The sequence below is a fragment of the Centroberyx affinis genome, unplaced genomic scaffold, assembly GCF_046629955.1.
Source record: "Centroberyx affinis isolate AG114_WGS23_722 - 3 ecotype Tasmania unplaced genomic scaffold, CSIRO-AGI_Caff_v1 ptg001987l_1, whole genome shotgun sequence".
Taxonomy (NCBI): Eukaryota; Metazoa; Chordata; class Actinopteri; order Beryciformes; family Berycidae; genus Centroberyx; species Centroberyx affinis.
This window is the reverse complement of record NW_027280332.1, coordinates 49,167-66,878: the sequence shown is the minus strand read 5'-3', so window position 1 is coordinate 66,878 and position 17,712 is coordinate 49,167. Positions and strand designations below refer to the sequence as shown.

General features: G+C 39.7%; 1 protein-coding gene across 1 annotated transcript; it reads left to right on the top strand.

Moving 5' to 3' along the window:
* Positions 1 to 11,662: 11,662 nt before the first annotated feature.
* On the top strand, positions 11,663 to 16,560 carry lysmd4 (LysM, putative peptidoglycan-binding, domain containing 4). Its single transcript, XM_071530854.1, has 4 exons — positions 11,663 to 11,757; positions 13,837 to 13,952; positions 14,355 to 14,632; positions 15,149 to 16,560. The coding sequence occupies exons 3-4, from the start codon at positions 14,366 to 14,368 to the stop codon at positions 15,710 to 15,712; spliced, it is 831 nt and encodes a 276-aa protein (XP_071386955.1). The 5' UTR covers positions 11,663 to 11,757; positions 13,837 to 13,952; positions 14,355 to 14,365; the 3' UTR covers positions 15,713 to 16,560.
* The last annotated feature ends 1,152 nt before the right edge of the window (positions 16,561 to 17,712 follow it).

Sequence of the window (17,712 nt, the reverse complement as noted above, 5' to 3'; positions counted from 1 at the left end):
ATACATTTTCAATATATTTTGGAGATGCAGCTGTTTTATTTAGCCTAAATTATTGGAGTAAAATGAACCTGCATTTTAAAAGGGGCAATAAGGACAATATCCACCGGGGGTTGATCGGGTTGTTGATCAATACCAGTGACTCAGAGAATACTTCGCCAGGTGCTGAGATCTCTGGCTTTCATAACTCACTTTCTGGCCCATACTCTGTTTTGGATTAAAACCTCCCTGCCCACTGGAATTTCAAGGCACTCTCAGTCTCCCCCAACGCCCACCTGCTCCCCATGTATCTCCCACTGCTCAACAATGGAGGACGGTGCAAGCAACCAACCAGCATCATAAGACATTTAGTTCTAAACCAAAAAAAGGAAATGACAAAGCAGTATTATCATTACAGTATGCTGCATCGTGATATATCACTAGATGTTTTTGTTGGATCTCTGCTCCAATTAGCTCGCTTACTGAGCTGTCAATGTTTTTGCAATTCCTACTGGTCGCCAATAGGGGTTGATAGAAAATGATTTACTGCCCCTTTAAGTTATGGTGCTATGTGAAAGTTGCAGATTTCGTATTTCATATTTCGTATTATCAGAAGGTGCTACTCTTCAAGAAACTATCTGTAATATACTTGTAACATAAACAATTCCTGATTTTGGCTAAGGAAACACTGTGGAAAAAAAGCTCCAAATCATATAAAGCTACAAAGGCATGTGCCCTTGATCAACAGAGGATACAGGCTACAAACAAAGATGGCATCATGATCTAGTACCATGCCCCAAATGTCCTAGCCCTGGCACACAGCTAGGGCGAGGTTATACAGAGCCTCAGATCTCATAGGGCTGGAGTGCTGGCTCAACGTCAATCATAATAATATTAGCTGACACACTGGTGAGGGTGGTGACAGGGCAAGGTTATGTGTCACTGAACGCTCGTGGCCAGCGTGAAGACCAGGACTGCCAGTACTCTGTCCCATCTGAACTGAGGGTCACCCTTAGGGTTTGGGATCCAAATTAATATACCCCACTGCAGTCGCTCTACCCCTATCAGCGAATTGCTTTCCCAAGTCCGCTGGCTAAAGCCCTTCTTTGCCTGCAATTGTGCCCTCAGCAGCCTCAAATACTCACACTACATCATTGACACACCATCGTAACATGGACGCATGCCTGCTTCCTTAGCCAGCGTAATATCTCTTTATTCCTTGCACTCCAGTGCTCTCTTCACACAAACACAATTAACCTTATATCTTGTCATGTAATAGCCATTTGCATACAAAATGCTGATGACTACTTGAGGCAAAGGCTACAACAAAGGAGATTTGTCATAACCTTTACCTCAAGCAAAAAATTGTTCATGTTCATTCGAATGAAGTTGAAGACACTACAAAATTGCAAGACCCGAGCAACTAGATTACATACACTATTAACATACAAGGTGCCGGCCAGGCTATTCCAGCACAAAAACTGTCACCACTCTTACACTGTTGTACAGTTATATTACAGAAAGTGATCCAAGCATGCAGTGATGACGAGTTGGTTTGAATGTTCCTCTAGTGGTGATGGATTGTTGACTGAGGCCTCCTCTGAGTTGTGAATCACATTCACCTGGGCAGTTGACGTTTAATCAATAAACTTCTGAACTGTTGCCATGACCCTGAGCCATGAAGATTTATTTTGTTTCCCCACACCAACTCCTGGGGACCCCCATGGATCTCTAAGACCAACCCCAAGCGTCGTCCGATCACCTGCGGTTCATGTCCACATCCACCCAGCAGATGAAGCCATGAGATTTTTTATGCTCTATTTTCTGCAACACAAATAATCAAATGGTGTTTACAGTGTATGGCAATCAAGTGCAATCAGGCCTGTGTCAACACTTAAACATCAATAAAAATATTTGCACTTTCATAGAAAAGACAATCTTGGTATGAGTAATACCTTGCTGTGCATGCAGAGATTGAGTTCACTTGCTTTCAGTAGCAGCCTATACCAACCTTTCAAAACACAATGCTTCCCATAAGGATCCTGGTTAATGAATCTTGATAAAAATTTGAGCTCCCCAGACTGGTACAAAGGCTTGAGCTCAAATTTGTATGAGAAACAGTGGAATGATTTAATGGAAGTATTGCCCAGGCTTTAAGTTTTAGAAGTATTTGTAATGGGAAAATCTGTTCCACAAATTTAACACATGACAAAAACTCTTTCTAGTGTTCAATGCAAAAGCTATTGGTACACGATATAATGTGACCATGCAGTCATGAGTTCATAGATGTGGCCTACATGAATCTTTCACCTCAATAAATATTTAATCTTTGCTCTGAATCATTCAAAGCAAAGCCCTTTTTGTTGTTCTTCGGGCAACATGTGCATGCACTGTACACGGTTTTACCCCCCGCCCCCACCACTTCGCTCTCTCCCTCTCCCACTCTCTCTCTCTTTCCCCTCCTCTTTCTCTCTATCACTCTCGACCTCTCTCTTTTTCTCTCTCTCTCCGTCAGTTGGACAAGCTGCTCAGTGGCCCTGAAACATGGCACATTATGCCGCTCTGTTGATCATCGTTCAGTGTTGCACCCTGCATCTGAATGCAATGTAAATGATATGATGATTCCCTCTAAGGCAACATTTATTTTAGTTTCCTTCAGCTTTTTCAAGTGTAAAGGTTGACTGCATGAGACTATGAAGTAAATAGAAAGGTTCACCTCAGTCTAACAGTGTTGGCTGCACTGCCAGATGGAGCATACAGTAAGGGAAAAGATTTTTCAGCAAATGAGGTGTATAAGGGGCAACATTGTATGCATAAAAGACAAATCTATATCAAAGAGCTTTTTCAATTAAGAGTGGTAAAGTTCATGCACTCAAAAAATGAAATGAGATTTGCTTTTGAGTGTGCTTTGCTGTCTAGTTACAGGAGTCAACTGGAGGTCATTTCTGGTTTCCAGCTGGATGGATATGCATTTTATATGGTGAAAGAAACACTAGAATATGCATGAGTGCTATTAGCCTAACTTAGCATTTAACCAATCTTGCTTGCAGCTTAGCCCTGTAGCAAATGTGACTAAAAATTATCTAAAGACCTACAGTGTATTGCATTTCATAAAAAGCCAAGACTATAGTCATTGAATTGAGATAATAAACATGCTATATTCATGAAGCATTAATAGCTCATATAATAACCCAACTGACAGCTTATTTACACATCAGATCATGAAGTCGAAGCATTCTTCTACTGCGAATGCACTTCAGTTCGGATTGTATCACGGTTTTGAGTCACAGATCGGATCATTTTTTGGATCAGCAAAAAAAAAAAGGGTTAGGGTTAAATGCACTTTAAAAGTAGGTAGGTAGCAGCACAAAGCAACAAGCACTTTAAGCACTTTAGGACTTTATCATATTATGTATGTTTGAATGTATAAATGTGATAACTGTTTTTGCTGTTGTTATTTTATATATTTTATTTACTTATGTGTGTGTTTTTGTGTCTGTTCTGAACTGAATTAATTTAAAAATGTGCTACTTTGGCTCTGATGCAGCCGCCGCTCTCTGTCTGTTGTCACCACTCTCGCTGTAGTCTCGCTCAAAGTCCCGCCCACAGCACTATCTGATTGGTTACACGTCACAAGTAATAGCCTATCAACACTGAAAGCTATGCCACAGACAGGCGGCTTCTCTGAGCGGAGCTGTGTGTCGAAGGGAAGGCAGCATATTGCCGAAGTTGAAATAAACATCACAATCTTGTGATCTATTTCAATGATGACAAGCATGCCCAGTTTCCCAGTTACACCACTGAAAATGCCCGAAGTCATAGCCTACGGGATTTCACTCAATGGAAGCGAAAGCGACGGCTTTTAAATCAGTCGCTCTTCATTTTTTTTTCTTCCCTAACGCAATCATTGCGCTTCAGAGTAAAACACAGCACGCATCTGTCTTGTCTGTATCTTTTCACTGCAACTCTGCATCGAGATTTAGAGAATTATTACTTTAAAAAGTAACAGCGACAGTAAAACTGTTTAACTAAATGGTTAAACTTTGCAATTAATCCGCGGTTCACATGCGCGCCGAACCATGGGGGGGATCCGTATGGATCACGGATCAACTACGGTCCGTTACACCACTAGAATGCACACATATATACTTTCTGAAGGAAGTGTGTACACAACAGGATAGATATGAATGAGTTGAGTAGGATAAATCATAAAATATAAATACAATATCCTGTCTTAACTGATATTGTATAGCCTATCACATGACAGGCTCAGCCTCAAAGATTTGTACACACCTTGAATTTTTGTTTTCCTCCATTATAATTAGTGTTTTATGCTGTGTTGTACTATGCAGTATGGAAGCAAATGACCAGATGGTGGCACTACAGCAAAGTTTAAATCTAGTTGAAATATCTTACACAATTTTTCAGTTCCTCGGTTTTCATATCTCTTACACAAATGATCTATACATTTTTTTGATATCTCAAACTTCGATCTCACAGGACAAAAACAAAGATTGTTGATATACTTTATATGTATATAGTCTATTTGTTATATCTCCATACTGATTTAAACATTATACTGTCAATAGCAAAACAGTTTTAGGCAGTGTGTTAAGCAATGTGTTAAGCAATGCTGTAAAGTTATTTAATATCCACATATATTTGTGGTAGGTGCTTCTGGTTGTGGCATAGCCTACACACATCTTTTGAAAATGTTCACTCACATCGAGTCAGCTGTCAGCGAACAACTAACCAAACAACTGCTCACAGCTGGCTCAACAAATTCATGACCTGCCTGTGGCGACAAAGGTTGTGAGGTCGAGTCCTTGGTGGCGCTAAAGAAATGTGACACTAATACAGCTATCTGTGCTGGCTGTCATGAGAAATGCATCAAGCTTGTGTACACAAACTTATCCATGCCATTTTTAGCCCTACTATCAACAGTGACGATGGTGATAAACAGAATACATCCTTCTGTAAATGAACACTGAGCTGACAATTTCCACATAAGGCAAAAAAAGTAAGGACCATGAAGTGCATTGTGTAGATGTGCTGGCGATGGACATCACACAGAGCAGGAAAAAAGGGGAGTATGCACTTATTCACAATTTCCTCAATCAGTTCACATAATCATCATAAAATCTTTTATCAAAATGCTCAGCTAAACCAGTTTATCTGGGCATTTATCTCAGCCACTGCTCAATGCTGCTTGCAACTTTAATTACTGTTTTTTTAATGCTACAAAACAATTTAGGCTATTATGCATTAAATTGGCATTGTTGATATATGAATGGAACCCAGGACATCGTAGTCACACCTTAGTCAACATTTTAGTGTACAAAAATACAAAGATCATTTTAGTGTACAAACATATGTAAACCCCTTGTTTCATAACGTACCAAATCATATGCAAGTCAAATTTCATGTTAAGTTGTTCCTATGTGTTTTGACCAAGATTTCCATAAAAAAAAATTCGAATATCATTATTAGGTGCTCAAGAAGATTCAGTTAGAGCCGGGCTCTGTGTGTTGGTTGGTTGGTTGGTAACACTTTTTTCGCTGTTGCTATGCTGTACATGTCCTGCGGTGCATATCGTGTGTAGGGCGAAGCAAGACTGCAAGAACAGTGATTGGTCCGCTAAGCCGCTTTGCTTTTTCTCCATGCTTTATTAGCACGGAAGTAATAAAACCTTGACACTGCCATCTAGGGTTTCGTCGGATTACGTGCAGAACTATAAAATGCTTGCATCGCCGTAGACACTGCATGCAAGCTACAGCGTCACTTGGATGCAGACTATACTTCAGCCTTAACACCTTTTCACGACTGATGATTCCGTTGAAGACTGACAGTGAATTATTTAGGCCTAAGCACCAGAAACCTTAAGACTGTGTACAGCGATAAGACACAAATTCACTCATTTAGGGAGTCAGTTTAGACACAAATCAATGCAGGCCTAAGTAGCAGCCAAATATTTAGCTTACAATCACGCACAAAGCTGCTCACGCCAATGTCAGCTGTCAACGGGATAGTTTCTGGTGCGCACCAGATAGTTTTCCGTGCGCACGCAATACTTTCTCGTGACAAAAACTTAAAGATTTTTTTTTTTGCCCATGTCCCCTTAGTATACAGACGGCGCTACACAGATAAACAACTACATTTACTGCATGTAGACAGCGCTACACAGATAAACAACCACATTTACTGTATGCAGACAGCGCTACACAGATAAACAACCACATTTACTGGATGTAGATGGTGCAACAGATTTACTGCATGTAGACAGCACTACACATATAAACAACCACATTTACTGGATGTAGACGGCGCTACACACATGAACAACCACATTTACTGCATGTAGACGGCGCTACACACAACCACATTTACTGCATGTAGACGGCGCTACACACAACCACATTTACTGCATGTAGACGGCGCTACACACATAAACAACCACATTTACTGGATATAGACGGTGCTACACACATAAACAACCACATTTACTGGATATAGACGGCGCTACACACATAAACAACCACATTTACTGCATGTAGAAGGCGCTACATAGACAAAAAAAAACATTCTGTGTGTATTTGGCGCTACACAGATAACCACATTTACTGGATGTAGACGGCTACACAGATTAAGAACCACATTTAACATACTGTATGTAGACGGCGCTACACAGATAAACAACCACATTTACTGGATGTAGATGGCGCTACACATTTACTGCATGTAGACGGCATTACACATATAAACAACCACATTTACTGGATGTAGACGGCGCTACACACATAAACAATCACATTTACTGCATGTAGACGGCGCTACACACAACCACATTTACTGCATGTAGACGGCGCTACACACATAAACAACCACATTTACTGGATATAGACGGCGCTACACACATAAACAACCACATTTACTGGATATAGACGGCGCTACACACATAAACAACCACATTTACTGCATGTAGAAGGCGCTACATAGACAAAAAAAACATTCTGTGTGTATTTGGCGCTACACAGATAACCACATTTACTGGATGTAGACGGCGCTACACAGATTAAGAACCGCATTTAACATACTGTATGTAGACGGCGCTACACAGACAAAAAAACGACATACGGTATGTAGACAGCGCTACACAACCGTTAGCTAGCTAATCACATTCACTGTATGGAAGTTAGCCTACCTTCTAGGTGTAACATCCCAACTCTTCCGAGGTTCGTTTTGTTTTTCTTTGACATTTTTTTTTTTTACTTTAAAACTTACAAACATAATGATAGTTGTTTTTCTCTTCTTCAGTTTGGTTTTTTCTCTAAACGTAATAGCTGACTGAACAGCTGAAAACAGACCATATCAGGCCGCACTGGCGCTGGATGGCCTACTGGCTGGTAACGTTAAATTACGAAAAAATGGTATAATCCACCATGGGGGTGCTTGTTTTGTTTTTTGTAGTTGTTGTTTTGAGTAAACTTTAACTACACAGTATACAACTACAGAAACACTGCTGAAAACATCTGATCATTAAAGAGTTTTTAAAGTCAATGTAGTTTAACTAACTCCAATAATGCCCCGCCCTGCCCTATCCCTCCACCCCAGCACCTGTAGAATGCTAGTACATGCTAGTTTCTCCTCTAAAGCTGATATTTGAGCCCTTCCATTTTTAATCATTTTTGTAGGATATTGGGGTGTAATGGGCCTATGGATTCTAATAATTCAGAAAACATGAACATAGCCTGAAATGTGTGATTCACTTAGAGATGGCATTGGAGTACCCCACTGGTCTTGAGGTTTCAAACAACACAATATCACCCTCCTATTCCTGTATGTGTGAAGACATTGTTCCACTTTCAGTTATCATGCCCAGGCGACTTCCCTAGTAAAATTAGACACACTAATAGGTGTTTCAGTGTGGTGTTTTAGTGTGTCATAGCGCTTAAACTGTAGGTGTAAAAAAGGGGCAAAACTAACTTTTTCCCTTCCTTACCTGTTTATACTTTTTCCATTTTTGAGACTGTAACAATATGAAGCTAATGTTTTATAAGTTCTAAGTAAGTTTTATTTAATCCCCAGCTTTATTACGTATTAATTACCTGGTGTCTTACTGTATTTGCACAATCAAAGAATACCTGGTGACACTGTTTTTGTTTAGACTTGACTGTATTACTGTGAATATAATTCACTTAATGTGTCATTTGTGTTGACACACTTCTGTTAGATACCGGAGCCAATGAAAAATTCCCACACATCCCACTGGGAATTACCACTAGGGGGCTGACGTGAACGGCTTTTCCCAGTGGCCACGTCGTATTTACGGAAAATGCAACATGACATGAACATGGCATATGGTGCTGATTGGTCTGTGGGCTCTGAGGTAGCCATTTTGGATGCTATTGAACATATTTATTGTTGTGTGTGCATGTAATCCTGTAACGCTGACAAAGGCTATTGCAGCTGAAACGTGTTGGTTTGGTGGAGCGGAACATGTATTTGGTTGTGCCACATATTGAACATTTTGAGCCTAGCTACATTTTGTAGGTAAAATTAAATAATGTAGGTTTTGATGCACTTTCAGTCTTTCTCTAAGGAGCAATTTTGCACCCAGTTTGATCTTCTCTGCCCACTGAGTGATTTTGAAAAATGCAAGAAAGTGGGCGTGAAGACTGGGGGAAAGGAGGGGGGTTTGGGGTTGGGCCAGGTTGTGCACATGCTGACCCCTCCTTCACACATACACACACACACACACACTCACACACACACACTTTTTACCAAATTACATATCTTCGAACAATTAACATGGATGCATCTCCAACTGAACACCAGCTGCTCATTTTAACCACTGGAGGGCGAACTGAGCCAGGTTTAGTGAGATAAATACATTTGTAAAACATTTGTGCAAATGTTGACAGTATGACCAGCATTGTTGTGTTTCATAACTATATATAGTTTACAACTCAAAAGAAGTGTTTTAGTGTGGAGTTACTCTTTAAATTGAGGGAGCAGTGCAGTTGTTACAGGGTTGTTGCTGCTGTCGTTGTTGTTGTTGTTCTTCTTCTTCTGCTTCTTCTTCTTCTTCTTCTTCTTCTTCTTCACTGGCCAGCTGCAATAAAGCACAACAGAGGAGGATGTTGTGTTTGCTCTTTCATACTAAGCACTAATAATAATAATTTCTAGACTAGGAATCAAATGCAAGCCAGTGCCTACATTCAGTCGGTCTAGTAATGAGTGCATTGTTCTATGTATTTGTTCCAGCACACTGTAAAATAAATCAGTCAAGAAATGAAAACACTACTAATTTCCTTGTGCTCAGTAAGTCAATTCAGAGGTAGAATGGCTCTAAAAACTATAATCCCTCCAAAACAGTCTCAGCATATTCTTGAGCATAATGATGTGTAAAAATGGGAACTTTCAATGTCTTTGTCAAATTTGCCAAGACAAATATTCAACATGAGTTTAACAGTAGAACAGGAAATGGAAAATGGTATTGCAGAGCTTGAGGAGATGAATAGCATCTAACAGATGGCAGGAGATTTGAAAGATCAATAGCCCCATCTAGAGGTGTAGGGCACTGGCACTACCCTGGCCTTTCTCTTGGGACCCACAAACCAATGTTCATGCTGACATATTTCCTACTTTCTAGTTGAGAAGGACAAGAAACAAGCCCACATCAGTACCACTTGTCTTCTTCCAGGAAGGAACTTAAAACAGCAGAGGAAAGGAAGGAGAGGAGAAGAGAGAAGGACAAGAAGAGAAAATTGTGATAGCTTCTTTGCTTCAGCAGCTTAGATGAGATGTCAATTGATGATGATCTCATACCAATACATGTCCTCTGAAAGGAGCTTTTTAGTCTCCATGTATTAATTAGTTGAAAACCTTTTATTAATTAATTGTATTAAGTGGTCAGCAAAGAATCTACAGACTTATTTTTCACTAACAGATACCATTCTTAAAGGTGTCTTTTTCTCATTATTCACTGTTCAAACATCTCACATCTGAGCAGCATTAGTCTATCCAAAGCACATGTAAAACAAATGTTATTTACTTCCAGGAGAAGATATGCTTGTGCATCCTTCACCAAAGGAAACACTGACACGTGTCTATACTCTAGCATCACATTTGGTTGTCCCACCACCCATGTAGCACACAATTTTACTTTATTATTACTTGACTGCCACATGCAACATGTCTGGTGTCACGTCATTTTCTGTTATTGGTCATTTTTTACTATTACATCACATTGCACAGCAAGTATGTTTTTTTTTGTTTTTTTTATGCTGATTTTCAATCAATCAAAACAGCCAAACAGAATCCTGGCATTTTTAGCACACTGATGTTAGGAAGAAATGCTGACAAAACCATTTTAAATTTAGTATAGTGGAGCAGACTCCTGATCAACAGGTACTAGCCTACATAATACAAGGCAGGCACCTGTCTGTGTCCAATTATTTACCAGGATATGAGCAATATTAGCTAGTATAATTTCTACTGCTTTCTACTGTAGCACGTGACAAGAATTCTGTGTCACACTGTTGTAATGATCATTTATTATTCAAGACAACAACCTGTTTAACAGAGGTTGAAACCTTATTAATCGATAGTTAACTGATTGATAATATTCAAGTGTTTCACAGTCTCTGGGAGCTGATGGTTTCTATGTTGCACAGTGAAACTCTCGTGTCTGATGATAACCTTCAGACAGTGTTGTCAGCAAATCTCTGCTAAATTGGGTCATATTTTGCAAGTTTCTGAGTAACACCATCACACAGAGTAGTGTCTACATGGCACTATGCATTACTGCAGATAAGAGGTACTGTTTGACTGCAGGATCTTTTCCTCATATAATTTAACTTTTGTTTGGAAGATTGCTATGTAAATAAAAACATTCTTCTTCTTCTTCTTCTTCTTCTTCTTCTTCTTCTTCTTCTTCTTCTTCCTCTTCCTCTTCCTTACAGTGGGTAGAGTAGTTCACATTCCAGATCAGTGGGTGGCGGTAGCGCACCTCTGCTGCTTGGCAACCGCCATTAAAAAAACAAAGAACTTACTGCTACTCATGGTTGCCAGATCCGCGGTTTTCCCTCGAAATCGTTTTTTTTTTTAATTGAGTCGCGGGCGGCGGGGTTTTGAGCTACTTTTGGACGTGCCGACCGAGATCTGAGAGTGAAAGTACATTTCTGTGTGGTCTATAAACTGAGAGGGGAGTTTGGTATGTGAGTGAATGAGTAAGTGAGTGAGTGAGTGAGTGAGTGAGAGGCTATGCACTGAGGATCACATAAGTTGAATTTCCCCCAGGTAAATCCCCTGCATTTGCTATGTGAGAGATTATATTATATTGAATACTTGGGAAGGTTTAGATCACTTAGGTAACATCACACATCTTTTGCTGAGAATGCTGACTTATCTCTCCTTAGCTCTCTATCATATTACTTTGTTTATGACTCAATGTTTATGAATGTTTATGAATAGAAATAAGTAATAAACTAAGTAATAAATATAATTTCAAACAACACAAACTCATTTTAACAATGGCATTCAATCTGAAAATAAAACAAAAATAAATGCTGGCACTGGCAGGTATATTTTGGGCTGTTTTGGGAGCTTTGTGGGCGGCCAGTGACTTTTGGGTTACAAATGTTTGCCGAACCTGGCAACCTGGAGTACTAGCGATCCTAGCTTCGGAATACGGTCAGTAGCTATCGGCTAAGCATTTGGCCAAGGTAGATGGGAACAGGGCAGACTGAACTTTGTGAAGTCTGTGAAACTCTCTTTCCCGTGAGTAGCTTGTATCCGTATGGTATCAGACACATGAATTAAACCGTAATGTTAAACAGTCAGATGAAGTGAAACGTCTCGCTAGCTTGCTGTCTGCCATGCTATGTCGTCGGAGGGCTGGGATCTGGATCTGGGCACATGCTGAAGCTAAAACGGCTGCTAGCTAGCTAGCTGTAGCTTGTTTGCTAAGCCAGCAAATGCTGCCTTCAAGTGCTCCTCGTAAGCTCCGGCTTCCGAGGCTGTAAATCGTAAATACGACTTGTCACGCATTCAAGTGCCTTTAGTCGGAAATAAAAGCAAAATGGACTGTTGGATGGAATGAAATTATTTATTTTAGAGGTCGAGTGGCAAACATACTTCATGTTGCAGTGGCAGAATTAAGTGCACCAGGCCTTTAATTGATGTTTTGATTAATTATTTCGCTGTGTGTATTTGTTCCACTTGTTTTGGGGTGCCGATGATCATGTCTTGATTGCAGCTTTTCTAGCAATATAAAGAAATCTAGGCTGAATAGTGTTTGGAGCTGTTGTCCACACACAGAGTAAGTTACGAGTATACCAAATAAAATGCATGACAAGTAAAAGATAAACAAAGAGTGAAAATATAAAAATATATAAAGTATATTTACAAAGGGCCCAAACAATACCAGATAATGAAATACATGGCTTTGCTAACTGTTGTTAGCATGGCTTCCTCTTTCTCCCCTCCCTAAATGTCAAACTCGGCAACTCCGGTATTAAGGTCACAATGAAATGACAAATAACTTTTTCACCTTGTTCACTAATTTCCTTGTCATAATGTACACCAATTTAACAGTAAATGCCAAAACATTTTTTTTTTTCATTTTCTTGTATTTTTATATCAAAATATCCTGGAAAACAGTGTCTCGAATGGTAATCTCATGTTGTAGGTGTAAAAATTCCAACCCATAAAAACAATCACAATAATTTTTTCTTTGAACAATAACACCCCTCTGCCCCACCCATCAAAAATTAAACTATCTTTCTCTCCCTAACTGATATCCCATTTGTTTACACTTTTGAGTGATCTCTCCCTTTGTTCTTCCCCAATAGCTTCCCCAATAGCGTGTTGCTGGTTTCAACAAGACATCAACAATACATCAAATTAAGGAAGCAAAATGCTGTTTAATTGTGACTTTAAAGACAATCCGAACTCTCCCAGTCATATTTACCACTTTGTTGGGTCATTCATGTTGCCTGGTTCTAACCAGCCTCTTTGGGTCAAGGAGCTTTTCTCTGACGTTCCCTACAGCGACAACGTCACTATTGAGGAGGCAGGCATTGTGATTAGAGCACTTTCTTTAGGATTCGTCTTGTCATTACCAAGAGAGAAACAGGTGCAACACAGTTGATTCAATTTATAAAAGTTTCTGTACACTTTGCAGGCAGAACTTGAAAATGAATGGAACTTCACAACATGTAAAAACTCTTTTCCAAAGTAACAGACGACCTGCTTGGCTTTCATAACGAGGCTAGCTTGCTTGCAGCTGCATCCAGTGCTTGGTCCAAACTATGGGCATCGTTATTTACATTTATTCACTGTGTTGTTGTACATCTGGTAAATTATGGGTGTTCGTTTGAGTGACATATCTGGCAACCAACCAACCAATCAATGGTTTAGCACATTCCGACTTGAGCACATTATTCAGCTCCATCTCAGGTTTCTAGACCATCACCTTCCAGTCACATCGTTCACATCCACATGTGCATTCCATTCTTAATGTCAGTATTTCCAACAGCACTTGAAGGCAGCATAAACTCTCTGCCATGGTTGAAGTGAAAAGAGATGTCAGCTATTAAGTGACAGAGTAGTCGGCCAACAAACTTTGCAATACCAGCAGATTACTACTGGTTTTCTATCCTACCAGGTAGTTAATTGCATTCACCTGGCATCCCAGGTGCAAAACATTCTCTCATTAGATGGCTAGAATGAAAACCAACAGGGCTCTGGGTCCCAAGGACCAGGCTTGAAAACCACTGCTATAAGTTATATGTCTATTATAGCAAGATATCTTGAATATTTATATTTTCTGTGTTGTGCCCTTGTTTGCCCACCAAGATCTTAAAATAAATGGAACAACGCTCAGATGAGATGAAACTTGATTGATCCCCGTGGGGAAACCGGGTCGCTGCAGCAGCAAAAGTAAAAGGGTTCATCAGGGAAAAGAAAATAGAGTAAGTACACAACTAGAATATAAAAATAAGCAATATGAAATAGTATGGGGGAAAAAAGCAACAGAGAAGAATATAAACAATTGTGGGGTTATGTAAGAACGCTGCCAAAAAATTTCAGCACATAAAGTAGACAGCACATTAGTATGAGGGGAAAAATGGCTTACTAACATTTCTGGATTTATTTAAGAGTTTTTACTTAGAGATGTTACTAACAGTTGCTTAAGTACGGATTACTAAATATGAAACATTTGTTGTATGAGTAGATATAAGTAAATATATAAGTGTCTATAAACAGACACATTTGCTATATGTAAACACAGTGTTAGAAAATGTTAAAAATATCTATATGTGACTTTGAATAGTATCCTATATTAAATGTTGGGACTGGGACTTTCCTTGTAGCCTAGTGTTTCATGATGCGGCGGGGGGAGCTGGTTCCCCGGGCGTTCCAGGCCCCAGTGGACGTCCATGCCAGTGCGGACGGCCAGGTGTATATGTTCAGGAGGAGACCCAATGAGTCCGCTGGCTCCTCGGAGGACGAGGAGTTCAACGTCATGGAGCTGCAGCCGCGGCTTTGTCAGGACCGGGAGCAGGACAGAGCGGGGAGCGTCCAGCTGCTGGAGCGGGAAGTGTTAGATGGAGACAATCTCAACAAGCTCGCACTGCAGTATGGTTGCAAGGTAAGTTTTTTTTTTTTTTTTTTAAGTTTCTCCACTTAAAGTGATGTTGAACTTTGGTAGTACCTTGGGTTCTGTAGCTTCCTGGACATGATAAAACCCCAAAATCGGCGATTCTCTGTTATCTGTTGCTCCGGTAGAGACTATTGGAGAATTGTGTTTTTTTTCTCTCTCCATTCACTGCCACTGAAAATCACACTTCTAGCACATAAACGAACGTGAAAAAGCAGATTCTGACAATATTTAATAAATGTAGTCATTCTGCTGAAATGTTTTTTAACTGAATTGCTTTGTTTATATTATTAAACCTTTCAGTTTGAACATGTGTAACACCAAAATTCTTCAGACCGGATTTCAGTGTTACACTTTGTATTTAGTAATCGATTTAATAAACCAATTTTGGGGTTATATCATGTCCAGGAAGCTACACAACCCAAAGTCCTAAGTTCAACTTCACTTTAATAGCCTACCTAACATGAAATTGCACTATGTTGAAACACATGTTATTTCTATCGACAGGTGGCAGATATAAAGCGAGTGAACAACCTTATACAGGAACAGGATTTGTTTGCACTGAAATCGATCAAAATACCTGTGAAAAAGCACAGTTTTTTAACGGAGTCCTACACAGACCTAAGTGACCCGCAACAAGAAATGCCAAATTCATCTAGCAGCACATCACAGAAGCCTCAGGACAGAGCCAGAGCCCAGCCACATCTGCAGGAGGTCACAGACTTTCTCAAGGAGGTGGACCACGATATTGAGAAACTCATTCAGACCACAGATGATCACGATGAGGATTTCCTGGATAACTCCGAGAAACCGCCAAGGTTTGGCTTCAGAGGGCAGCGCCTAACCAGCCACGGCGCGGACTGGGGCATCCAGTGGTGGAACGCTGTCGTCGCCATGCTCCTGATAGGCATCATCCTGCCAATATTTTATGTGGTTTACTTCAAAACAAAAGATAATGGAACGGTTCCTCCAGTACATGGTAGCGGTGGGATAGACTCATCCGTCAGCTCTTCAAACAGCTCAGGGACGGGCGTCAGTTCAAGGCCTGAGCATTTTCAGGAGCCGGGGTAGTGCGGTCCTGAGTCTGAACAAAAATGAAAGATCCGTCTTTATAGTGTGGCCCATACCCATAAACCCTTGTATCAGCAGTTTAACACAATTCGTCAAGACTATTTTTGCCTTAAGTATTCAGTCTGTCCTGCCAGGTCAGGATTGCAAATGGTTGCTGTGACAAGACCGTGCAGTAGCATGTTTAAATGAGTGTTTGAGGATTAGTTGTGTGCCTTTCTTGATGTGTAACTTATTTTTTTTTTGTGTCTGTGTGTTCAGTGTTTTTCCATTTCAGTTATTGCCATGCAACTCATCATCATGCTTTGTTCTCTGGGTCTGAATACAGTGCCAAGACTATGAATTGTTGTTTGTATTAACAGTTTGGTGCAATATACTGTATTTCATGCACTACAGGTTGCAATGTCCTTTTGACAGAGCAATCAATCTTTTGAATCTTTACATTTTGAAAATGACATCAATGAATAGACTATGAATTCTCTGAAGTACGACTTAGTGCCTTAAACCTTTTTTTCCCCCAACATTGTTGTTTTATATAATATTGCACACACCATCTTACATTTTTCTGAAGGGTATTTGAATCCACCATGACCAGGTGGTGAATCTGTTTTTCTCTTAAAATGCACTTTTAAATATCCAAAGTATTTACAGTCAGTGAAACTGGAAAAGATGGTTTATTTTGTTTAGAGTGAAATATTTCTACCCCTTTTTAAGTCAGTTTGTAAGCAGTTTTTTTAGGGGGAAACATCTGCACTATACAAGAGTGGCTTTGGCCGCGGTGGTTTGTGGCTTTTCCTTCCTGAATATTGTTTTTTATTCAGCATGCTCCCCTTTAAATATAAACATTATAAATGAGAACACAACTGTCTCTGAATTATTCTGTATGAAATAATGGTGTGCATGTTTTTTGTTTTATTTGGTATTGCTTTATGTCAAATGATACAAATATTACAATGTATCAGAGGAAGGCCACTACACCAGTGACAGCAAATTGTGAACCAATGCATGAAGAGTTGAGCAATACTTTTGATTAGCAGCAGCACCCACACTTACCAATAGATGGCAGCATTGCTTTGATATGTGTGTGTGTGTGTGTGTTTGGAGGGGGGGTCTTTAGGTTCAGATACTTGTCTTATTTCTTGACAGCTCTACACAGGACCACATGTTGGCAGATTATGCGGTTTTATACATCAAATTTTTTCATAGAGATATTCGCACATCCAACTATCTCCAATGCAGGTGTGTTGGAAAGTATCACTTCAGTCTTGAGAAAAGAAGATCCCGTACACTGCTCTTGCTCAGCATCACAATTTATTGATCACTAACGTTTCAGTCCCTCTGGACCTTCTTCAAGAGTATTTTAAACAATTCTTACAACAAAAATCTTAAATAGATAATGCCCCGCCCATTCTGTGTGCACAGGTGTGGGGCAATTATTCTCCTGTGGGAGGGTCTCAATAATTGACAGTGACGTGTGTACAATCTGTCGCATTATAGTCCACACATAAGAAAAAGAAAAAAAAACGGGAACAAGTGAGACACCACATCACATACTTATATCTACTTACAAAAATATTTACACAAATTGCATATTTAATGAATGAAAACATCGGCCTTGCAGCTTTCATAAGTCATTCAAAATTGTGCAATCATAGGAAATACTTGTATCTTGAGTGCACCATAAATAGGTCTATTTGAGGTCTACCAAAGCTCCTTAAAGCATGACATGCCATGCAATCTCATCGTTCAATCCTTTGGGGGATAAAGTTTGTAAATTAAATATCCAGTATACCTCTCTTCTATTAAGAATTTCATCAATGTTACCACCTCTCTCTGGCAGAGTCACCTTTTCAGTGCCCTGGAACCTGAATGATGAGATATCATGTTTGAAGTCATTGAAACTAGAACCACTCTCAAACTTTGAAGATAATTTTATCAAGCCATATGTGCAATCACTACCATCTTACATTAGAGATTCTATAGACTTCATTAATAAGATTTCA